This window comes from Arvicanthis niloticus, chromosome 3, assembly GCF_011762505.2.
Source record: "Arvicanthis niloticus isolate mArvNil1 chromosome 3, mArvNil1.pat.X, whole genome shotgun sequence".
Classification (NCBI taxonomy): Eukaryota; Metazoa; Chordata; class Mammalia; order Rodentia; family Muridae; genus Arvicanthis; species Arvicanthis niloticus.
Genome location: NC_047660.1, coordinates 64,875,799 through 64,900,079, shown reverse-complemented (window position 1 = coordinate 64,900,079; position 24,281 = coordinate 64,875,799). Strand labels below are relative to the sequence as shown.

Genomic DNA, 24,281 nt, shown 5'->3' with positions numbered 1-24,281 from the left:
GTTCAGTGAGTGATAAGTAAGGTGCAGCACATGTAAGCACAGAGAACAATCTATCATCATGATGTAACTGGGTTCGTTTCCTGTACTTTTTCCATAATCAACTTTCCCCTAAGGGAACGAATGTTTCCTTTGTCCCACATTGAGATGAATCCCTCTAGTCATGATGGGGAAGGCAAGGCAGGAGTAGCTTGGCTTGTGGGCCCAGGAAGGAAACAAAGAAGAGGAATGGCTGCTCTCAGCTTTCTCCTCTGATTCAAAAGATCGAGCTGCCCACATTGAGGGCAGGCCTTTCCCTTTCAATTAAACTACTTCGGAGAATTCCTCATTGTCATATCCAAAGGTATTCAGCATCAAGGCCCCAAGTATTTCTAAATCTAGGGAACTGTCAATCAAAATTAGCTGCCACGAGTCAGCTTGTCACCCACACACATCACTTTAAACCATAATATTTTACTCCTGATCCTTAAGTCTCATGTTCATCTCATAATTCAGAATGTTTTAATCCATCCCTGAGGGTCCTCTAAGTCCTAACAGTTATAGCATTGTTCAAAATTCTAAATTCAAAGTTTTCTCTGAGAATCAAGGTATCCATTTAACGTTGAGTCTTTATAAAAATCAAAATACAAACTAGGTAGTGGTGGCACACACCTTTAATCCCAGCACTCAGGAGGCAGAGGCAGATGGATTTCTGGGTTCGAGGCCAGACTGGTCTACAGAGTAAGTTCCAGGATAGGCAGAAAAACCCTGTCTCTAAGGGGAAAAAAATCAAAATAAGGTTACATGCTGCGTGAGTGCAAGTTCTGGCACGGCCAAAAGAGGGTGTTGGATCCTCTGGAGCTGTGTTTCTGGGCAGATGTGAAATAGTTGCCTCAGTGCTGTGAACCAACTTCATGTCCTCTGTGAGAGCAGTAAGTGCTCTTAACCACTGAGCCATCTCTCTAGCCTCACTGCCAAATTCTACTGTCTGCCAAAACTGTCACCTGGACAGAACTACAGCAACAGCCTCTGTGTGCCTTCAGATGACTGTTCTCCAAAAAGACACTCTAAAGGCTCTGTTGATTGTGGGGTTTGTTTTGTGGTGGTGGTGGTGGTGGTGGTGGTGGTGGTGGTGGTGGTGGTGGTGGTGGTGGTGGTGGAGGAGTTTGTTTTGTGGTGGTGGTGGTGGTGGTGGTGGTGGTGGTGGTGGTGGTTGTTTTGTGGCTGTGGCATCGGTGGTGGTTGTTATGGAAGGTTGTTGTTCTGTTGTTTTATTGTTTTCAGGCAATATCTTCAAATGAGTGTTTTCCCCCTACAGTTATTTAGGGTGGAAGTGGTGATATTTGGGAGTAGTTATTTCTCTTCTTCTTGAGATATTTGGGAGTAGTTGTTCTTTCTCCTCTTCTTGAAATACAGTCTGCCTCTGTACTCCAGGCTGTCCTGTAATGCATTTTGCAGTCCAGGCTGGCCTCACACTGTGGTGAACTACTTTCTCAGCTTCCCCTCCTAGGACTATAGGCAAGAGCCACCACACCTATCAGGGTTTTAGTTTCCACCCTCAAGCCCTCAGTGCGTACGGTCTGGCCTTCAAGGTTCCTTCTTCCTGTGCAAAGCACAAGCTTTCTCCTTAGCTCACCAATCTCTCCAACTGTCACTACCATCTTGTCCACATCCAAACCCAAAATTGGGTTCACTCTCCTCTCCTCAACAAGCTGCACCTCTCTCTGTAGGGGTGGTTCTGATGCAAAGGTTCTTGATCAATCAATAAAGATGCCAGGGACTAATTGCTGGACAGAAGGGAAGGCAGGGACTTCTGGGTCAATGTAGGCAGGCTAAGAGATGCAGAAAGAAAAAGAGAGATTTCGCCACACTTCAAAGGGAGAAAAAAGTGACCAGCCATGTGAGTTCTAGGGCAGAGTGGCCATTGGCCACTTCCCAACTTGGCCTCGGGAAGCAGGAGGGATATTAAAAACATAATTAAGGGTGGATTTAGGGTGCTGAGCTGGGAGTGAAAAGAAGTGCACAAGATAGCCAAGGAATGCTTAGAAGAGCCCAGCAATTGAGCCAATAAGGCAGATTGAAATTGAGTGGTGTGTGTGTGTGTGTGTGTGTGTGTGTGTGTGTGTGTCTGTGTCTGTGTCTGTGTCTGTGTCTGTGTCTGTGTCTGTGTCTGTGTCTGTGTCTGTGTCTGTGTGTATTTTTCATCTGCAAAGCTAATATTCTCTGGGAAGAGGCTGGTAGCACAGTCCACCTGGAGCTTAAAGCAGGGTAGCAAAACCACACACTTCTCTTTCTCTCTCTCTCCTTCTCTCTCTCTCTCTCTCTCTCTCTCTCTCTCTGTCTCTCTCTCTCTCTCTCTCTCTCTCTCTCTCTCTCTCTGTGTGTGTGTGTGTGTGTGTGTCCCAAAATCTGATTTACACAATCAGCAATAACTATGCCACAGACTGAATGCCTTACTATTGGCTTCTGTAAACAACTTAGTTCATTATTTTTGAATTCAGTCTACCTGAGATGTCCATGACACAACAGAATGAAGCCAATCATTATGCCAAAAGTGTCATAGGAATGAATTTTGGCCCAGCTCCTAACAGAGTCTTTGCTCTCTGGAACCTTACAAGTAAGTCTTTCTAAGGTGGTCTTCCAAGTCTCCACAAAAAATAAAAAATAAAATAGCCCATTAAGCTCTGCTGACAACATTATATTCTCTAGCCCACAGCTCCAAATTCTTCCACATTCCTCCAAAAAAACAGTTTCAGAACCCTAAAAACCACATGGCTAGATTTGTCACATCAGTGGCCCCACTTCTGGTACCAGTTTCCTTTTCTTTACTTTTCTCATTCTTGTAATTAAGTATCTGACAAAAGAAACTTGAAGGAGAAAGCTTATTTTTACTCACAGTTTACATGAACACCGTCTATCATGCTATAGCTATGGGAGTGTTTCAGTCCGAGGAAGGGCAAGGGAAGGCCAGCACACCTATTTTACCTTCTCTCATACTGCTGTCTTTCTACTGTAGTCAGATTTGCCTTGATTTTGTTTGCATATTATCAGTACCATATTCCTTACCTTTTAAAATAGTCCACAGATTGAATTGTGTCTCCTCCAAAAATCACATATTGAAGTCTTAACCTGGTACCTCCAATATAGTTATATTTGGAAATAAGGCTTTTTAAATGTGATTTTTTTTCATTTTTAATTTATGTATGCGATGTTGGAGTGATGTTTTATACACTGTGTGAAGATGTGTCTCTGTCCTTCCCTGCCTATTTAAGGCACCTTCTGATTGGCTAAAATAAAAAGGCACCATAGTAAAGTGGGTCATCCAGGAGAGAGGAACTCTGAGGAGAGAGGCATAGGAGAGTCACCACCTGGGCTCAAAGGAAGTTGGACATATGAAAGTAAGGGGAGGTAACTGGTCACATGGCAGACACAGGCTAGAATAAATGGGCTAACATAAGTTAAGAGCAAGTTGGGAAGCAAGCCCAGCTTAAGGTCTAACACTCATTAATAAGCATAAACGTCCGTGTCATTATCCAGGAACTGGGGCAGGCATAGAAAACACCTAGATGGCTACAGTGTGATGCAGTACATGAGTTCAGTGTCCACCCCGGAACTGGAGTTGCAGGAGGTTGTGTACTACCTGGGTGGGTGCTGGGAACTGAACTCAGGAACTCTGCAAAAGTAGTACTAAACCACTAACCATATTTCTATCCCTAAAACTAAGGTCTTTAAAGAGCTGGCTAAGTTAAAATAAGGTTTTTCTTTCTTTGGGAGAGTGGGGGTGGAGTGGGGTTATATATTTGGTTGTTTTAGGAAGAGCCCTAATCCTCATCTGACTTGCATTCTTCTAAGAAGTAATTTGCTGGGTGCAATGACATATACCTGTAAACCTAGCACTCAGGAAGCTGAGACAGGAGGACCATAAATTCAAGGTCAAGCTAGGCTACAACATTTTTACAAATGGTTTCATGTCTGACCTTTGCCATGGTTTGAACACTGAGTACTCCCCGAAGGATCAATGTTGGAGGCTGGCACTATTTGGAGCTTTAAGAGGTAAGATCCAGTTAAGTTTTTAATAGTGCGACTTTGAGAAGGATTTGGAACTCTGGCCATTTCCTGTCCCTTTGCTTCCCATCCACCATCAGGTGAACAAGACTCTTCGGCCATGAGCCCTTGCCACAAAGTAATGTGTCACCATAGGCCAAAGCAAAAAACCCAAGCAACTATAACCCCAAAGCCCAGAAATGGTGAGTCAAATCACCTTAGAGTCTCTCCCTCTAAGGTGATTTTCTTATCACAGTGACAGAAAGTTAATGCGGTCAGGCTGTGGTTTCTGTGCTTTCTTTTCAAGACCCAACTTGAGGTCAGTTGGATCTACACACAATCTCAGCCGAAGGCTGAGAGGGATATTTGGTTGAATCTGAACGTTCATGATCATCATCCTGAAAACTTTAAGCCACAAGATTTTACACTCTCCCCTGAATCTCATGTCTAAACTCCAATTCCATGTACACTAGACCATTTTTAGCCTTTCACAGGCATTTTTAGCCTTTATTCTCCCTGCACCTTAGTTCAAATGGTTTCTATTGTCATCTTCAAATTTATGGTTATTTTCTTTTACAGTCTAATATGCTGTTAATTGACCCTGAGAGTGAATCATTTATTTTCAAATATTCTGTTTGTTTTCTTCCTTTTTTCTAAGACAGAGTTTCATCATGTAGCCCAGACTGGCTCAAACTTACTCTACAGCCAAGGATGACCTTGAACTTTTGATCTATCTGTCTCTACCTTCAAGTCATAAAAATGCACATATGTGCCGCCACACCAAGTATATTAAGTGCTGGGATCAAACCCAGAAGTTTATGCATTCTAGGCAAGCACTTTACCATCTGAGCTACATCCGCAGCTAACACACCGTGACTTCAATCTCTGGCTCTCACGTGTGTGTGTGTGTGTGTGTGTGTGTGTGTGTGTGTGTGTGTGTGTGTATGTATGTATTTTATATTCCCACCCTTTAAACCCTGACACCTGGCACTGCAGCATCCTTTCTGCTAATTCATCATCTCTGTTGTTTCTGGGTTGGTTTGTTTTACTTGTCTCTACTCCTATTGATATTTCAGGTTTTTTGTTTTCATTTTGCTTTGTTTTGTTTTTCGAGATAGAGCTTCTCTGTGTGTCCTTGGCTGTCCTGGAACTCACTCTATACACCAGACTGGCCTCAAACTCACAGAGGTCCGCCTGCCTCTGCCTCTAAAGTGCTGGGATTGAAGGCATGTGCCACCACTGCCTGGCTGATATTTTAGATTTTTTTAATCTTTATTTTTATTTTATGTGTATGAGTGTTTGCCTGAATGTATGTCTGTGAACCACATGGAGTGCCTGGTACCTGATGAACTAGAAGAGGGTATCAGATATCCTAGAACTGGAAATAGAGACAGTTGTGAGCCTACTATATGAGTGCCGGGAATCACACTCAGGTTAACTGAACCATCTCTCCAGTCTTGATTTTTTAGCTCTGTTCATTTTTTGCATGCCTATTAAATTTTATCGGATATTAAATAATGTAACCATTATATTATTGAAATTGTAAGATTGTTTTGTCTTCCTTAAAGTAATATTCAGTTTTGCCCAAACAAAAAAGAGATCAAATTTTCTAAGATTTATTTTTTGTTTTGTTTTGTTTTGCTTGTTTGTTGAGACAGACTTCATTATGTAGTCCTGGCTGTCCCAGAACTCACTATGTAGACCACGCTGGTCTCAAACTCACAGAGAGACACCTACCTGTCTCTGCCTTTTGAGTGCTGATATTAAAAGACCTGTGCCTACCACATCTAACTAAAAATATATGTGTGTGTGTGTGTGTGTGTGTGTGTGTGTGTGTGTGTGTGTGTGTGTATGTGTGTGTGTGTTGGGCTTGCATGTATATATGTGTACCACACACTTGCCAAGTGTCCATAGAGACCAGAAAAAGGTACCAGAACTCTTGGAGTTATATGTGATTGTTAGCTGCTATGTACATACATAAGAACATGTATGTGCGTGTGCGTGCACACACACACTCCAAAATAAAAGTCACAAAATAAATTTAGGGGTTGGACATGGCTCAGTGGTTAAGTGTACTTGCTGCACCATGGTGAATACCAGAGTTCAGATCCCAGAGCTCATGCAACAAACACCTCTAACTCCAGCTCAGGGAGACCCAATGGCCTCTTCTGGCCTCCAAGTGTGTACACCCAACACAACACACCAAATCTATGAAATAAACTTTAAATAAGTTTTTATTCCTCCAGAGTATCTAGTACCATATGAAGAAGTATATGTGATCAACCCCCTTCTTCCTTTATTTTTTACGTTACTTTTTTTATTTTTTTAAGATAAGGTCTCCGTTTTAAACCCCAGCTGGCCTTGATGGCCTCCCTGCATCAACTTCTTCTTCAGTGCTGAGATTACAGGCATGCAACACCATGCCCAGCTTGCTTCAACTTATACTTTAGGGAAGCTTTTAGTTTCAAGAAATACACAATGAAATCTACAAATAGATGATAGCAAGCTTGAAATAGCAGATCCAAGACATTAGGTTCAACTTTCATCTTTAGTCTCTGCACAGCCACAGTTATTTCCTGGAAGCTGCCTTCCCTATAGCTTTGTCAGATTACAGGGGACTTTCGAATTTCATTGAATCTGTAATTACAGTATATCTTGCAGTAAGAAAAAACGCCATGCACAGATTAAAAAACTACTGTTTTCACCTTTCTGGTTTGCCTGTTTGTGGAGTTATTTCTAGTTTGAGGTTTTGTTTCTTTATTATCTTCTCGTGACAGGGTCTCTCTCTGCAGTCCGGGCTGGCCTTAAACACAGTAAGTAACCAAGATTCACCTCGAACAATCCTCCTGCCTCCGCCTCCCAAATGCTGGGATTATAGACTTGAGCCACCATTCCAAGAGTAAAGGCTATTTTTAACCCAAGAAATCAGGGAACAGTTACGGTTTAGGAAATGGAAGGGAAAGGGGGAAATATGCTATGTTTACACTGCCACTTAACAGGGTCTCCAACGTGTCTCTTAGCTTCAATCTCTGCGGGATCTTGTTGATGCTTTTTAACCACTTCAGATCCCACCGCCTGACTCCTCCCTCACCACCTGAATTGTGACGATAGGTCTGACTTCCTGCCCATTTCCAAAATGGCCTCTCCCGCAGCTTCAAAGTTCCGAGTGCGCATGCGCGAGAGTAAGTTCTCTTGCCCGCAAGATGGCGATGAGTTCGGTGTGCGGTCGCTGGCACCTTCTGCGACTCCTAGGACCCCAGCGTTCGGTAAGGTTCGGTCCATAGCGCGGGGATGCTGCCTTGTCCTTGTCATCTGAGCTGAGGTCACGTTCAGACGCTGACCTGGTCATTAGGACCTGCGTGTCATGACCTCGGGTCGCGTGAGGACACCACCGGCTTACGTCCCGGGGGTTGGTCGCCCAGTTTCTCTGTAGCTGTCTGGGAACTGCCTTTGACCCTGAGCCGTGACCTCTGGGCCATGTCCTCCGGCCTCCGCAACAGGATGCGGGACACCAGGGCCCGAGCTGCATCCTGCGCGCTCCAGTGCATGCCTTCGGGCCTGCATTCTGTGCGAGCAGAGTTGCAGTGCCCCGACTGCTGCAGCAGGCTGTCTGCGGGAGAGGCAGGACGGCTGGGACTCAAGGCCTTCTCTTATCCTTTCACACGGTCAGTTCCACAGTGTCGCAGGGTCTCTGAAACCGCTGGCCGCCGAGCTCCTCGCAGCCCGCCCGTGTAATGGGCGGCCACACTACGCTCTTCTCGGTGTCTTAACTCCTCGCTGCATCAGTACATCTGCCACCCTCTTTGCAGAAGCCCAGGTAAGAGGTTCCCACTGAAGAAAGGAGCTCAGCTTCTTGGCCCGTTTCTTTTGTTCTGTGTTGTTTCGTTTGTTTTGTTTTGTTTTGTTTCACGGGAGGCATTTATGAAAGTGTAGCAGAGTTCTTTTCACACTCCATGCAGTTCCTCATAATACTAGCCTGTTTGTAATAGAAGTAGATTCTCAGTCAACTCAGTGGGGAAATGCTTAAAAGTACATGAGAAATTTGTGAGGCAGGCAAGATGACCCAGCTATACAAAAGCTCTTGCTATGCAACCCTGGTAACCTGAATGCCAATCATGGAACCCAAGTAAAGGTGGAGCCGCTTGTGGCACAATCCCTGTAATCCCAGCACTTGGGAGGCAAAGACAGACAGATCTCTGAGTTCAAAACCAGCCTGGTCAGCATAGCAAGTCAGAGCTGTGTAGTGTGAGCATGTCTCATGGTGGTAATAATACTAATACTAATACTAATAATAATAATAATAATAATGGCAAGAACTGGCTCCACAAAGTTAGTCTCTTGACTTCCACACATGCTGTGGCAGGCATGTCTACACACATCATGCACACACAATAAAAATAAATTAAATTTTATATTATGTTCAAGACACTACCAGAGGGGTGGTGGTAAGCCAATGAGGTGAAATGTGATTGTGGGTTTGTGTATTTGTGGTATGTGTGATTCTTTGAATACTGTTTCTTAGGAGCCTGAATAGGATTTTTCTCTTAAAGATTTATGTATTGTGTTATGTGTATTTGTGTGACTGTGTACATGTGATCATGGATGACCATTAGAGACACGGAGGCTGGAGTTACAGGTGGTTGTGTGCTGCCCTACAAGGGTGCTGGGGACTGAAAATGGATCTCTGCAAGAGCTCTTAACACCTAGCCATGACTTGGGATATACTCAACAACAGAGTTATTGGTTAGCATGTACAAGGCCAACCTGAACTACAGAGCAATCAAGATTGCGCCCAAAACTAACCTCCCCACCCACCCACCACCAGGAAAAAAAAAAAGAAAAAAAATTGAAAAAAGAATTGAGTTGAATTAAAGAGAATTTCAGGCTGAGGGCTGGCTCAGTCGGTGGTCTATGTTCTTGCCAGATGTATGTGAGACCCTGAGTTCAATTTCCAGCACAAAACAAAAGGATTCCAAGTGCTGTCGATTTGGAATATGGGAAGGGTGCTGACCATGATGCTCAAATGACCGAAGTCTGGGAAGTGCGATGTGGGAAGCAAGTTCCCTGTCTGAAGGGAAGCCATGAGACACTCTAAAGTTACTCTTCTTATGCTAGAGGCAAAAAATAATGTCCTTTGAAATCAGGAATGGATGAACACCATTGGCCATCCTTGAGCATCAAGAAACAAAACCAAGAAAATAGAGCCCAGGACTGGTTAGCGTAAGGGATCCTCACCTTTTGTCCATCCCACTTATGGTACTTGGTCTCATTCCTCACAGGTCCAGGCATCTCCTGTTGTTCCTGCTGCAGTACCAGAGGTAGCTTCAGGAGGCCCTGCAGATGTACTTCAGTGTGCTACAGAACAGAGCTTCACAGAACTGGGGCTTGGCTCGTACACCCCCGTGGGACTCATCCAGAACCTCTTGGAATATATACATGTCGACCTGGGGCTGCCTTGGTGGGGGGCCATTGCCACATGTAAGAGTAGATCCTGAGCAAGGATGGAGGAAATGGGGTCAGAACCTCAATGTTGGCAGTTCTGTCGGTGGACTAAGGAAATGGGTGTAATTAGCATAAGCTAATCATTTGCTAGAATGGCCAGTAGACCGGAGTCTAAGGAAGGGGAAGGCATTAAACCACCAGAACATGGTGGATTACTACCCCAGGGACTTGTAAATCTGACTTTTCAGCTTTGTTCTGAGCTGGGTGTGATGGCACATACCTGTAGTTATAGCACTAGGGAGGCTGAGGAAGGATGGTCATGAGTTCAAGGCCAGCTTGTACACACCAAGACCCTGTTGCAGAGAATGAACTCATACTTCCTTCTAAGACTCAGGGTAGAGATGCTGGTCATGGTGGAGGCTTTGGGTGAATATTTTTCCTTTATCAAGGAATTAGTTTGTGTATTTTCACCTACAACCTAAAAGTTGATGGGGCTGGAGAGGTGGCTCAGTGGTTAGGAGCACTGGCTGCTCTTCAATAGGACCCAGGTTCAGTTTCCAGCACCCATATGTCAGCTGACAACTGCCTGTAACTCCAGTTCCAGGGGATCCGACACTCTCACATAGACATGCAAACAGGCAAAACCCATTAGATAGATAGATAGATAGATAGATAGATAGATAGATAGATAGATCGATCGATCTTTAGAAAGTTGAGAAAAAGTTTCCATTAATAGAAAAATTTGGAGGCTATTAAAGTACAAAAGACTTTTGCTTGGTGATGGCAATAGTTGTTTCGGGGAAACAAACAAGATCCATGTTCATCTACTTAGAGAAGTTATGCTGAACTTTTATTCTGCCACAGCAGTCTGAGCTTTGAAGAACTGGGTATACCCTGTCCTTAATTCTGGGCCCCTTGGGTGAGAACCACAGTGAGGAAAAGTCTGGAGTAAGCACCTGGAGTGAGAACCTGAAGCCTTCAGCCTTCTAGGTGCGGGAAGCTTTTACTTTCACTCCAAGCCTGTGCTGTATTTTCCAGGTACTGTCCTTGCCCGTTGCCTGGTTTTTCCGCTCATTGTGAAGGGCCAGCGAGAAGCAGCCAAGATCCACAACCACATGCCAGTGATGCAGAAGTTTTCCACTCGAATCAGAGAGGCTAAGTTGGCAGGAGACCAGGCTGAGTGTGAGTTGGTTCCAGGGCAGGTGTGGGAGAGAAGCGAGTTTGCATTTGAGATATTTCACTTGGGGGAAGGAACAGGTGCCGTTGTTGGGCAATTTTGACAAATCTAAAGGGTTTTCCATTCCTTGGAAAGAATAGGATATTAAGCTTCACTGATGTCACTCTTAACCCAGTGATCCATCCCTCCCGTCACAGTTTACAAGGCCACCATAGAGATGACACGCTATCAGAAAAAACATGATATTAAACTCTTCAGACCACTCATTCTACCTCTCACTCAGGTGAGCAGAAATGCGTCCTGCTTGTTTATTCTGAACCCATCAAGTTGTCTCCTGTTTCCTACGTCCCCCGCTCCCCAGAAATGCAAGTGCTGTGCATGGCTTTTAGTAACGGGGCTATAAAAATGTACCTCCAGTTAGGTGTGCTGACCGTCTATCCTGTGTTGCAGGCTCCCGTCTTCATCTCCTTCTTTATTGCCTTGAGAGAGATGGCCAACCTGCCTGTGCCCAGCCTCCAGACAGGTGGGCTCTGGTGGTTTCAAGATCTCACTGTATCTGATCCCATCTACGTCTTGCCACTGGTAGTCACTGCCACAATGTGGGGTGTCCTTGAGGTAAGCTGGGTCTGGCCAAGTGCTAAGCCTGCCAGTAAAGTGGAGTACTATGTAGAGTGTGTGTCTTCCGTTCTCCATTCCCTGGAGAAGGAGAGTTGATGGCTCAGGGCTTAGAATTTACTCTTTCCCTCAACCCCTTTTTGGCAGCTAGGTGCTGAGACAGGTGTGCAGAGCTCTGACCTTCAGTTCATGAGGAACATTATCAGGGTGATGCCGCTAGTCGTCTTGCCTGTGACCATCCACTTCCCCTCGGTAGGTAATGGCTTAATAGCGCCTCCAGGTCCTTCTGCCTAGTGCCTCTGAACAAACTGACTGGGATGCAGCTCTGAGCGCCTTCCCTTCATTCACCCAGGCAGTGTTCATGTACTGGCTGTCCTCCAATATGTTCTCCCTGTGCCAAGTAGCCTGCCTCCGGATTCCAGCTGTGCGCACAGTGCTTAAGATCCCCCAGCGAGTCATACATGACCCCGACAAATTGCCTCCTAGGGAAGGCTTCTTGAAGAGCTTCAAAAAAGGTAATGGGTATGGGTATCTGTCATCCCAGCAAGCCCGAGGCTGAAGCAGGGTTGTACTACCTAGCCAACCTAGGCTACGTAGCGGGCTATAGAACTTGAGTCTTTCCTCAAAAAGGAAGGAACCAGGGGATCAGGACCAGGTGAAAGTAGCCTAAACATGAGAGGGGAACTTATTTTCTTCTCACACAGGCTGGAAGAATGCTGAAATTGCACATCAGCTTCGAGAGCGGGAGCAGCGAATGCAGAAACACTTGGACCTAGCTGCCAGAGGTAAGGAGGCTTTCAGGCTAAGTACTGTCTTCCATTTCTTGTTTCTCTTTGTTTACTGAGTTGTTGGTTTGTTTTTTTTTTTTTTTTTTCCCTCTCTTCTGCCAGGTCCCTTACGGCAGACTTTTACCCATAACCCTCTGCTACAGCATGATCCAAGTCACCCCCCCAACACCCCCAACAGCAGCACCAACAGCATCAAAGCAAATGCAAAGAAGCCTTGGCAGGACACACTTGGCTGATGTGTGCTCACTGTGATGAGAACCCTGCCTCTGCACAGACTCCTCTAAACAGACTTGAAGCTATGTCCTTGCCCCAGCCCTGGGGACTTCAGCATTTGGAAGTGTCCATTTTAAAAATTGTTTCCACTACAGGCTCCTACTTGTGTGTATTAAAAGAGCCCTGGAGAGCGAAGCAACCTTTCCATCTACAGAGTTAGTAAACCTCTGTCTTGTCTGGGCTTCTTGATGTTTGTTAAATATGAAAGGGGAGTTATTGAACACCACAGGGTGTAAAATGATTTCTCACGCTAGCCCTTGCTCTTGGGAAGGATCTTCATGTTTTATCCTGGACTTCAAAACTCAGACCTCTACCTCACATACTCCATCTCCATCCACATTTGCATTCTAGAGGTATGATGAACAAGACTGTATGACAGTCGCTTTTGTGGTGCTGGAGATTGATCCTACATCTCTAGCCCTGATCATGTTTCTTGACCCCTACAGTTACTTTTACAATTTCATTAAGAAGCAGATATGCTGAAATTCTTAGTGATGATTTAGAAGAATGAAGGGGGTCTGGGGAAAAGTGGATCAGCAGATAAGAGTTCAAATCCCTAGCACTCATGTGAAAAGCTGAGCATGGTCCTGCTTTTATGCCTGTGACCCCAGTGCTGTGGGGTGTGAAGACAGAAGGGCCACCTGGCTTGCTGGCCATCAGCCTAGCTCCAGGTTCAGTGTGAGATCCTGTCTCAGAATATAAAGGTAGACGTGATAGAGCAGGACACTTGACACCCTCCTCTGGCCTCTGTACATGCGCCATACTTTAAAAAGAAGCTGAAGAGTTTATGCACTAGCTTTTCACATTCATGACATTTTAACACAACAGTTTTGTTGTGTTTGTAGAAACCAGTTTTATTACCTTTGGCAGCTGGTTTTGGAGGGAGGAATTGAATCTTTTAGTTTCCATGTCTATTTTTGAACCGCACGAATATCCCAGAGTCACTAAGTAGAATAAAGCCACTCAGACCTTAGGAATATAACCTTTTTATTGTTTTGCATCTGTGACAGTTTTGTGTCCCTCTAAAGGAGACAAGTTTGGAGCATTGTTGGCCCTTGTAAAAGAAAAGAGGAGTGGGTAGGCACACCCAGGTGCTGCCAGAACCAAGCCCCAGAAATGGCCTGCTTCCTGCCACAGTCTGCATTGTCCATTTATGAAGTCTGAGACAACACGTAGCAAAACAAATAAATTACTCTTCATCCCTCAAAAGCAAGTTCAGAGTTGAAGCTGCCAAGCCTGGGCTCCTGGGTGGGGCCTCCAGACGTTCTGGCCAATGGGAGGTAAGAAACACCTGTCCACAGCTCAGAATCCCCTGCTCTATTTAGACTTGGTATCTTGTTTGGGCAACTCTCCATCTTCCAAGTCCATTTCCGCAGCAACTGACATACAGAGGATCTGGAGGTACCGTGTGGTAGAGGCTACAAAGAGAAACCTAAATTAAAACTGGGATCAGGTTCAGGAGGCTGAGTTCAGGCCCCCAAAGGGGACTGCTCCAGAAAGGAGTGATTCAGTTAAGCCATATGGTTAATAACAGGAACCAGCTGTGATAAGGTTTGCAGAAAAAGGCAAAAACCAGTCTATTCGGGTAGCTGACCCAACTGGAGATGCCAAGCTTACCTACAATCCTGCGAAGGCACAGAGGTCGTTTGTGCTCCGGCACTCTGATGATGAAGAAGTAGAAGGGTAAGCCCGAGAGTGCGATGCCAATGCCGATGAGGGAGTTGATGGTATCACTGTAAAGTGGAACAGCCACCAGGAAGATGGTACAGAGGCAGAAGATGATGGGAAAGAAAAGGCTGAGCTAAGACACAGAGGAAACAGAGTTAGCTCAGCATGGTTTTGTTTGCTGCTTGTTATTTCAAGATAGTGTCACTTTGTAGCCCGAGCTAGCCCAAAACTCATAAGCCTGCCTCAGCCTGAGTGCTGGGGTTGTAGGCACTGATTGGTCCCTACACCCAGCTAACTCAGGATTGCTTACAACCAAAAGCCCTTATCCCATAAAGATAAAAGCACTGAAGGGCTTAGAAACAGAAAACATTGGTATCGCACGTACCACCTTCCCATTGTCTGCATGCAGCTGCCACCAAGCCTTAGCATTGTTTATTGGGTTTTTGCGGGGGTGCTGGGCATTAGGATGAGACAGTGCTCAAGATCCAACCCAAGGCCTTGTGTATGCTAGACAAGTGTTCCACCACTGAGCTGTAGCCTCCTTGGGGTTTGTTTGGGTCGGGGCAGGATGTTAGATTTTCATTTTTTTTATTAAAGAAAAAAACAAACATAGTGTCTCATAGCCTAGCCTGGCCATTTACAACTGGTCTTCATGCCTTTACCTCCCAAAAGCTGGGGTGACAGGCATGTGCTACCATGTATGACTTCCTAGCCCTTGGGTTTTGTTGTTTCAGAGTGGTATTTTGGGGTTTGTTTGTTTGTTTTTAATGCATGTTTTGCTGCATGAGAAGCCAGAGAGGGTATTGGATCCCTTGGAACTGGGGTTAGATGGTTGTGAGCCGCACCATGTGAGTGCTGAGAATAAAAGCCAGGTTCTTTGTAAAATCAAGTACTCTTAACCACTGAGCCATGTCTCCAGCCCAACCCTTCAGATTATTTTCTATTTAAAAAAAAAAAAGTCTGTGTGTGTTTTTTTTGTTTTTTTCTTTTCTTTTCTTTTTTAATGTTCATTAGTGTTTTGACTGCATGTGTGAGGGTGACAGAAGCCCTGGAACTGGATTCACAGACAGGTGTGAGCTGCCATGTCTTTTCTCTAAACTGAACCCAAGTCTCATGGGAGGACAACCAGTGCTCTTAACTGCTGAGCCAGTTCTCTCTAGCCCCAAACACTTGATGTTTGATTTTGATTGGGGGGAGGAGGGAGTTGTTGGTTTTTTGGTTTGTTTTTTTTAAGATTTATTTATTTTATATATGTGAGTACACTGTCACTCTCTTCAGACACACCAGAAGAGGGCATCAATCCCATTACAGATGGTTGTGAGCCACCAAGCAGTTGCTGGGAATTGAACTCAGGACTCTGGAAGAGCAATCAGTGCTCTTAACCACTGAGCTATCAGCCCCAACCCTTACTTTTGAAATTGCAGATAAGTGCTACTATGCCTGGCCTAAGGAAAGGGAAATTTCTTGTAAGATCCCTGCGGTGGCAGCACTAGCTGCACTAAATAGAGCAAAGGTCGGTAAGGAGAATGGATTACCTTGAGAGGGCGAGGCCGGTCCGGTTCCTTCCAGCGTAGGTAAAGCTGACCCACAATAGAAAGGCCCACAAAGAACCAGTAGCTGAAGCTATAGTAGTTAATGAGCTGGAAGATGTCCTCCACACACAAGTAGAACAGTGCCAAGATACCCTGTTGGTGCAAGTCCAAAGTCAGCACCTCTCAGGCGTCCCTCCTATTCAATCCCTCCCAGGTCACAACTTCACAGTCTGCAGGTAGGCCTGCTGCCCCCACCCCTGGAGCACTCTGGGTACTGTACCCCTCTCTACTAAAAGATTGCTGCCGGGCGGTGGTGGCGCACGCCTTTAAGCCCAGCACTCGGGAGGCAGAGGCAGGTGGATCTCTGAGTTCGAGGCCAGCCTGGTCTACAGAGCAAGCTCCAGGACAGCCAGGACTACACAGAGAAACCCTGTCCCAAACAACAAAGAAGATACTTGCCTCTCAACTACATTTTTAGTGCATTCTTCAAACCCTTGCCAAATTAACCCTAACACTTTAAGTGTCTTAGGCAGAAGTCTTAGGCAACACCCTGTAGTCTCTCCAACTAACACTTCTACTTCTATGACCCAACTCCACAAAGCTTTATCGCAGGATTTGTGATGCTACCTTACCTAGAACCCATCTCCACAATCCTAACCTTCATACTCCACCTTAAAAATGCCCTCCTCCAACATATTTTTTGTCAGCCAACTTCTTTTTCTTTTAAAGAATGCATCACACAGTCATGGCTGTTACATTACAGTGTAGCCTGTGTCTCCTCTTAGACCACATGCAGTTGGCACTTTTCACAGAAGTTTGAGTCTTAGAAACTCCATCCGCAGATAGCACGGTGCATCAGTAGTTTACAGACCAGAACCCTCTTTATGGCTTTCAGGAACCTAGACCAGCCTCATCTAGTACTAGCAAGTCCCCCACGATCTGGCTATCAGTCTCATCCCTGAGATCACTCACATTGAAGAGTAGAGAAGGCACTGGTGTGAACCGTTCAACATGAATCATACAGATGGCATCAGGGAGGTGACCTTCTCTCGAGCCCACAAATAAAAGCCTGTTGAGATACAATAAGAAGCTGACAAAACTGTGGGGCACTTAGGGCAGCCTGGGTCACCTGCTACATCATTCCCCTCTTATCCCTTCAGAGGGTCTGAATAACAGAGAAGAGAGTTTAGTGTGGGGCTTAGAACTGGGGGTGGCTAATGGGAACAAGAAGAAAGGGAGGGGAAATCCTGGCAACTGAAATCCCAGTCCTAGAAGTTTAACTGTCTCTGCCAAAACTATTCATGATACCCGCCTTATGAGCAAAAAGTGAGAGTCATACCTAGAAGCAGCCACGATGGAAGCGTTGAGGCCACCAAAGCAAGATAATGCAACTGCTAATGGAATTGTCCAGTTGAATATTCCAAAAATCTGATCTGCGAAGGTCTGAGAAAAAGGAGAAGTCATTAGCAGATCCTAACAGGGATAAAAGGCATGCACAGACATATGCCCAAAGTCCTCAGGAATCCAGTCCCTTCCACAGTGAAGGAAACGGGACCTTCTTGAAAGTCCAGTATCCTTGTGCTCTTATCAGGCTGTCTACTTCCTTCCCAGGACTGAGCGAATTGGAATAGATTGAGGAGCCCACACACACCCTCAACCTGCTAGTGAAAATCCTTTACCACGGCAACAGCATCACTGGCCAAGATGTCCTTTATGTCTAGCACACTGTAATAGGCCACATTGGTCAAGAGGTAGATGATGGTGACAATGGGCATGGAAATGCCGATGGAGAGGGGCAAGTTCCTACAGCCAAACAGAAAGAAAAAAAGGATCTGTCAGTTCCCCCATTATGTCCCTACCTCTTGTCCTTAGGTCTGCCATGCCATCCTCTCTAGGGAATCAGACAGCTGTGGTTCCCAAGTCCTTTGCCTTTGAGGTTGCCTCGAAGTATTGGCGTAAGCTCTAACTAAACCCTTAAAAACTAAAAAGTATTAGGGGGAGAAATACTCCATTACAAAAGTTAGGTGGAGGAGGTGACGCTGCATGTAGTAGCTCTTGCTTGTTGTCCCCGACACTCTGAAGGCTACGTATGGTAGGAGGATCCTGAGTTCAAGACCTTCGGGGACAATTCAGTGAAACCTTCTCAAGTAGAAACAAGCTAGAGATGGCTTAGTATTAAAAGCATCTGTTGCTCTTGCAGAAGACCTGGGTTCAGTTCCCAGCACCCATGTGGTAGCTCACAGTGGTCTGTAACTCCAATTCCAGAAGACTTGAAGCCCTCTTCTGGCCTCTGAAAACACTGGGCATGCATATATGCAGAAAAAAACACCCACACAAAAATTTTAAAACAATTCTAAAAATAAAAAGTAAAGCAGGGCTGAAGACAGAACTTAGTGTAAAGTACTTGTCTAGCATGCCCAAGGGTCCTAGGCCCAATCGCCAGCACCCCTGGAAGACAACAACAAAAGAGGGGGCCAACTAGGGCTACATTATGTTCCAGCATAACAGGAAGTGGGTGAGATTCCTTTCTACAACCAGTGGTCAGGTGAGGATGCTGTCTCTGAGCCCTGCAAGTGTATCTTCAAGGTAAGAAACAGAAGAAACTAGAGAGGCAGATTGTGGAATCTCACTTCTTCAGTAGAAAGAACAGTGTGTGCATCCAAACAAGGAAGTCATTTCAGAGAATTCCAGGTGCCATCCTAACGCAGCCATAAAAAAGGCACAAAGACCCCTTAGGGTCTCTCAAGTGCAAAAAGATCACTGTCTGTATAAATGCCAAAAGAAGAGAGGAACAAATATGGGGTCTGTCTGTCTTTCTGGTAATGAGAATTAAATCTGGGATCAAGGACACATTTGCAGTGGTTCAACCTGTGTGTCTTGACCCCATCCTACATATCAGACATTTACATTACAATTTATAACAGCAAAACTACAGTTATGAAGTAGCAACCAAAATAACTATGGTTAGGGGTCACCACAACATGAGGAACTGTATTAAAGGGTTGTAGCGGTAAGAAGGTTGAGAACCACTGCTCTAAAGCCTTGATCATGCTAACAAACGTTCTACCATGAGCCCTGCCCCAAACCCTCTGTTAATGTTGATAAGGTCTCAGTAAGTTGTTCCAAGAAGCCTTGAATTCACTCTGTACTTGGCTTTGAACTTGTGATGCTCCTGCCTCAGCCTCCAGAGTGGTTGGATTTCAAACCTTCACCATGAGGCAGGGCTGCAAATTATCCAGTCATTCCGCTTCTCCCCAGTAGGTGGAAGCACACTACTCAGTCTCCAGTCACTTCCAGTACCCCTGCTCCTTGGTCACAGGGCCAGCAGCTGTATACCAGAAAAGTTTCTCATATTTCAAAGCCAAAAGCTAACTAAGATGAGAACTGTTATAATTTAGGGAAACTATTTCCTGGCAAATCTTAGTTTCTAGAATCATAATCTTTTAGAGCCAGGAAAGGCCATGGAGATCCTGTAATTCCACCCCGTTAATGTTATATTACAGAAGCAGGCAAGGGCTAGGGAAATGGCTCAGCTGATGAAGGTGCTTGCTTGCCGTGCAAGAAGGGCCTGGGTTTGACCTCAGAGCCCACATTGAAATGTTGGTGCTTTGTGGAGGACAGAATGCACTTGTAATCCCAGAATTAGAGAGGTGGAAACAAAGGGACCCTAGAGTTCCATAGCCAACCAGCCTAGCCTAATTAGCAAGCTCCAAGCCAGTGAAGGATCAGTCTCCAAAACAAACAAAAGAGATGGGAGCTGGAGAAATGGTTCAGCTGTTACAAATACAAGTTCCTTCAGAGGACCCAGATTTTGTTCCTAGCATGCACATTAGTGGCTCACAGCTGTCTAATGCACAGCCATGCACTCAGGCACACACACACACACACACACACACACACACACACACGTATAAAATAAATACATTTTCTTAAAGTACACAGTCCCTGAGGAATAACACCAAAGTGGTTTTCACAAGCATGTGTGCACACACCTCAGGCACACACACACAAAAGCACCAGGCAAGCTGGGCATTGTCAGGAAGGTTACAGATTCCAGGCCGACATGGACTGCATGCATAGTGAGATACTATCACAGAAAGGAAGGGGAAAGGGGGTTTTAGTAAAGAAAATGAAGAATGGCCAAGCATGGCGGTGGAGGCCATTGATCCAGCACTCAGGAGGCAAAGAGAACTGGATCTCTGTGATTTTTGAGGCCAGTATGGACTACATAGTGAGTTCCAGACCAGCCAGGGCTACACCACCAGAGTTTGTCTCAAAACAAAACAAAGGAAGAAAATAGAACAGCAAGTTTATGGCTACAAGAAAGAAAGAAAGAAAGAAAGAAAGAAAGAAAGAAAGAAAGAAAGAAAGAAAGAAAGAAAGAAAGAAAGAAGAAAAGAGGAATCTGCCAAAGAAAGAAGACAGACCCTAAGACCTGCCCGTGACTCACCACCCAAAGTTCCTCATCCGTGCGACTAGAGGACAGTTCAGAGCAATAAAGGTGAGGCAATCCAGTGAATGGCTGGAACAGTTCCACACTATTGGCAAGAATCAGGACAAAGGGAAAGGGCCCAAAAGGGAAATGGAAGTAGTTCTATAGACATTAGTTCTATGACTTAAAATTATCTGTGTGGGAGTAAGGGTGAGTGAAGGTCTGAAGACAGAAAGGGCTTTATGAGATTATCTCTGTTCCTCAGATTAGTTTACAAATCTGGAAGTAAAAGCAATCCTCTTGCTTCACCCTCCTAAGTAGCTGGCAAGGACCTTGGGTGTCTAAAGGCATATTTAAGCACAAAGTATAACCTGCTTTATTTTAGGTAGAAATGAGTGCATGTACAAACTTTTCTAAAAGGATTTATAAAACATGTGCAAGAAAGTGCACATCTTAACATAATTACTGCAACCATGGACATGTTATATCTCTAGGTCTTAAATCTGTTAAGATTCAGGTCGATGAAATGAATCCCAAAGGTGAGAAGGCATGCAGCCTGGCATGGCGAAGCTCAGGACACGGTGGCTAGCCCTGGTGTGGACAGGCGGCGCTGAAGTACCTACCTCTCAGGATTCCTGATCTCTTCGGTGACATAGTTAAGTGTGTCCCAGCCCGAGTAGGAGAACAAAGCTGAGTACAGTGCCAGAGCAATGTCACCCATAGCAAACGATGAGCCCTCAAAGGAGTTCTCAAAGTTAGTTGTGGCTCCTGGAAGGTGAGAACAACAGAAGACAAGGTTTAATGGCCCACTCCTACTTCAGCTAATCCTGAAAGGAGAGAACGCACATGGAAACCACAGCAAAGAAATGGTGGTAAGGGTGCCATGGAGGCCGGGGACAGAAGAAAGGCATCTACAGAGGGTCGAGGTGCAGGGAACCACGGATGCAGTCATGACAGGAAGAACTAACTAAGAGACTGTCTAGAAAAAGAAACTACCACGGAGCCCAAGAGGGCTAGAAACTGAGGTGGCGTTCTGCTCTGCACTGCAGGCTGCCTGAGTCCTACCCATTGTCTAACACTAGTCAGGGATAACATGAGAAGAGGAGAGAAGAGACAGGGTTCAATATGCCCAAGTCAACAGGAAATGTTGGGTAGGCTTGAGACCTGGAAACCAGGTAGGAGAGATGTCAACGAGTGCATCTCTGACTGCTCACTTCCAAGAGCAGAAGCGCCTGAGCAATAGCACTAGGCCCAGCAAACTGTGAGAGCCAATCCCCAGGGCACAGCTGTCAGCCCCCTTGCCAAGATCAGTTTCCTGTGGGAGGCAGCACAGTGGAAGGAGAAGGACAGGCTTTGGAGTGTCTGCCAGGGCACAAGTTTCACTTAACCACTGGGAACTTGAGCAAGATGGTCAACCTGGATGATCCATTTGGGGACTTTGTTGTTTTGCTTTAAAATAGGGTCTTACTGTGTAGCCCTGGCTGGAACTCAGTATGTAGATCAAGCTAGCCTCAAATGCAAAGATGCACCCAACTCTACCTCCAAGTGCTGGGATAGGGCATAAACCACCACACCCAGCTTTTGTTTTTGTTCTGAGGTAGGCTCTTCTGTGTCCCAGGCTGGCCCCCTGTTCTCTATGTAGCCGAGGATGATCTTAACCCCTGAGCCTCTTAGTGCCATCTCCCAAGTACTGGGATTATAGGTATGTACTGCTCTGCCTGGCTTAAGAGAGGCAATTTCATGGCCTGTTTCCTCACTTATATAAAAGGAGTAATAGTGCCTACCAAATATGGTATTTGGAGATTTAAATAAGGTCACTTAGAGACTCCTAGTGAAGGCATGGATCTGAGATATACCGCTTGCCTAGCATGGCCCAGAACTCTGGATTTCATCTCCCAACACTCCAAAGAAAAAGAAAAAAAAAAAAGGAAAGTTTAATAAAAGTTAGTTGCTATTTTTTTTTCTTACCCTGGCCAAGTCTAACAATGCCTGCAATGATGACTGCAATCAGCGCCAACACTTTAGCGTAGGTGAAAATATCTTGGACCAGGGTTCCCCACTTGACATAGGCACAGTTAATGAAGGTTAAGAGACCTGAAAGACAAATAACACTGACCGTGACCCACCCTCTGCACGTGGAGGGTCTTAGATTGCCAAGAGACTTTCCCAGCAGCACTCACGGAGTTGAACCCCATCAGGTAGTCAGCTATGTGTTTGGGCTGTGCCAGTTTGCCTCCAGATATCCTCAGCTTCAGCTCTGCAAGGCATTTGCTGAACACCTGTGCTTACACTGCCATATTCCCAAGACCTAGCTCCTTAAACTAGAGTCACAGAACAAGGTAGCAAAATTCCTGGTCACAGAAGTGGGAGGCACCTGGGAGTTGTACAGATTGCAGGTGTATTCTGGTCCTTTGCTCTTTAAAACCATTCTCTCCTTCCTAACACACACACACACAGAGGTCTAGAACCCAACATCCTGACTCTATGCTGTTGTTATTAACCCTGACAAGTCCTGCTGTAATTTACCCAGTGTCTAGGCCAGCAGGTCAGTATGTGTGTCCAAGGATTAGAATAGAGACCAAACTTCCTGGCCCCTGCCCACCAGCCAGCTACTTGTTTTGTGCTTTGTAAAACTTCTGCAGCTAAAACAAGTTCCCGGTGACAGAGAGCAAGGCACTTTCCCTGCCTGAACAGTGCATCAGTATGAGCCATAAACACTCCTCAGGTCCTTCAACCCGGGCCTAGAGGCAATCCCTCTGCCTGGATGAACTCAGGGAAAGTTCACAGATCATCCTCTGAGTAAGTGTTCCCAGCAGGGTGTGACAGTCTCTTGCCAAGTGCTGTGGCAGATGAATACACACATTCTTCGAAAAAAGAGTCCATATCTTTCGTAAAAATCTGAGTAGTAGCTGAGGGGGTGGCTTAGTGGTAGAGTCTGTGTTCCAATGCATGAAAACCCTGGGTTCAAATCCTTTCACAGTAATCTCAGGAAAATCCATTAGCCCAAAAGTTACTTGGGAAGAAATTCAAGAAGGGAAGCCTCACATGCTAAGGGTGACTGGCAGCTCGGGGATTCGAAGGGAAGAAAGGCAGAGGCAACAACCCTGAGACCCATTATGCAGCCTCTTCAGCAGGCAGGCAGGCAGGCAGGCATCTACATACCCCCCAACCCTGCACCCACCCCATGCCATAGGGAATCAATGTACGGCTTCTTCTAGCTCAGCGACTGGACGGCCCCACAGAGCACGTGACTGTTCAGTCTCCCTACAGTGGCCCTCAGAGCAAAGCTGGCCTTGCCAGTAAGGAAAGGGAAGTCCAATGATCAATTCGGGCCACCAACACAATTTTTTAAAAATCAAAAACCAAAACAAAGCAAAAGAAACCACTCCAACCAAGTCCAAGGTCAGTGGTCCAGGCTCTCACTCAGAAGACTGGGACAAGATCTCCTAGTATTAGGTCCAAAGGAGACTCCAATTCCCTAAACCCCAAAACACAACCCAAATATCCAGAAATGGGCTCAACCTGGACTAGAGAAGGATTTCTGGAGTTTAGATAAAAGCCAGCATCCTCAGGACCCTGCAAAGCCAGCTCCCCTCTACCAAAGGAGTCTTTCCCTTCATCACTAGCAGAAGATACAAGTGACTACCTGTGGTACCTACTAGCATATGTGCACACTGGCCTCTAAGCTCCCTCAGTATCACAGACACCTGTCCGAGTCCATGCTGGCATCTAGCTCTCCTCGCTTCCCCCCCCCCACCCTAAGTTCCCTCAGGTTCACAGGCTTCACTCCCCCAAGTACTCACTCTCCTTAGAACCCTGCTAGTCTCACTCTGCTTGCCCTCCCCCCAGCCCCACCCCACTCTGCTCTTGCTTTTTGTTCTCTCTGTTCTCTATCCCTGCTATCCCTATTCAGATATCTATTCAGATAGCCCCGCCTGAGTCCAGTCTGCTGGCCATGGCTGGTCTGCAGCTTTCTCCCTCTGTTCTGGACTCTTTCAGATGCCTCTGGCTGGTCTCTCTTGTCTACAATAAACACCTTCCCCTTAACCACACTACGGAGCAGTTCACGTCATCAGTTTATGCACCTACAAATCTTAATTTGAGGCCACCTTGGATTAGATAGTGAATCTCAAGCCAGCCTGGGCTCTAGAGACCCCATCTCAGAAGGAAAGAAAGCAACCTTACTAAAGAGTCCTGAAAACACCCTGAGGGGCCGCAGACCTCCTACAATTATTAGGTCCTGGCCTTGTTGTCACTCTGGCCCAGAGGCCACTCCACTAAGAAGCAGGGAGAATGAGCCATCTTCTCTGGTCCAGTCTTCCTTCTAACCTTTC

At 45.7% G+C, this 24,281-nt stretch overlaps 2 protein-coding genes across 13 annotated transcripts in view; one reads left to right on the top strand and one right to left on the bottom strand.

Moving 5' to 3' along the window:
- The first annotated feature begins 7,163 nt into the window (after positions 1–7,163).
- Positions 7,164–12,496, top strand: Oxa1l (OXA1L mitochondrial inner membrane insertase). The gene is made up of 10 exons (XM_034497709.2): positions 7,164–7,286; positions 7,691–7,837; positions 9,300–9,498; positions 10,501–10,644; positions 10,837–10,922; positions 11,090–11,254; positions 11,402–11,506; positions 11,607–11,769; positions 11,959–12,039; positions 12,145–12,496. The coding sequence occupies exons 1-10, from the start codon at positions 7,224–7,226 to the stop codon at positions 12,276–12,278; spliced, it is 1,287 nt and encodes a 428-aa protein (XP_034353600.1). The 5' UTR covers positions 7,164–7,223; the 3' UTR covers positions 12,279–12,496.
- Positions 12,497–13,285: 789 nt separating this feature from the next.
- The window catches only part of Slc7a7 (solute carrier family 7 member 7), a 47,862-nt gene continuing 36,866 nt past the window's right edge, over positions 13,286–24,281 (bottom strand). For 11 of the 12 annotated variants that reach the window (XM_076931025.1, XM_076931021.1, XM_076931027.1 and 8 more), the window contains 7 exons: positions 21,916–22,041; positions 20,571–20,715; positions 17,195–17,318; positions 16,855–16,958; positions 16,488–16,584; positions 15,519–15,668; positions 13,286–14,116 (listed from right to left, as the gene is read on the bottom strand). In XM_076931025.1, coding sequence (XP_076787140.1) covers positions 13,823–14,116; positions 15,519–15,668; positions 16,488–16,584; positions 16,855–16,958; positions 17,195–17,318; positions 20,571–20,715; positions 21,916–22,041 — 1,040 coding nt within the window. In that variant the 3' untranslated portion in view covers positions 13,286–13,822. The remainder of the gene's footprint in view (positions 14,117–15,518; positions 15,669–16,487; positions 16,585–16,854; positions 16,959–17,194; positions 17,319–20,570; positions 20,716–21,915; positions 22,042–24,281) is intronic. The other variant, XM_076931022.1, reaches the window with a different exon arrangement.

What these genes read in the sequence shown, in the direction of transcription:
- Oxa1l (XM_034497709.2), top strand. Translation starts at nt 7,224, where the DNA reads ATGGCGATGAGTTCGGTGTGCGGTCGCTGGCACCTTCTGCGACTCCTA. An exon ending in TCCTAGGACCCCAGCGTTCG is followed by an intron (nt 7,287 to 7,690) that starts GTAAGGTTCGGT and finishes TCACACGGTCAG; the next exon opens with TTCCACAGTGTCGCAGGGTC. An exon ending in TGACCATCCACTTCCCCTCG is followed by an intron (nt 11,507 to 11,606) that starts GTAGGTAATGGC and finishes TCATTCACCCAG; the next exon opens with GCAGTGTTCATGTACTGGCT.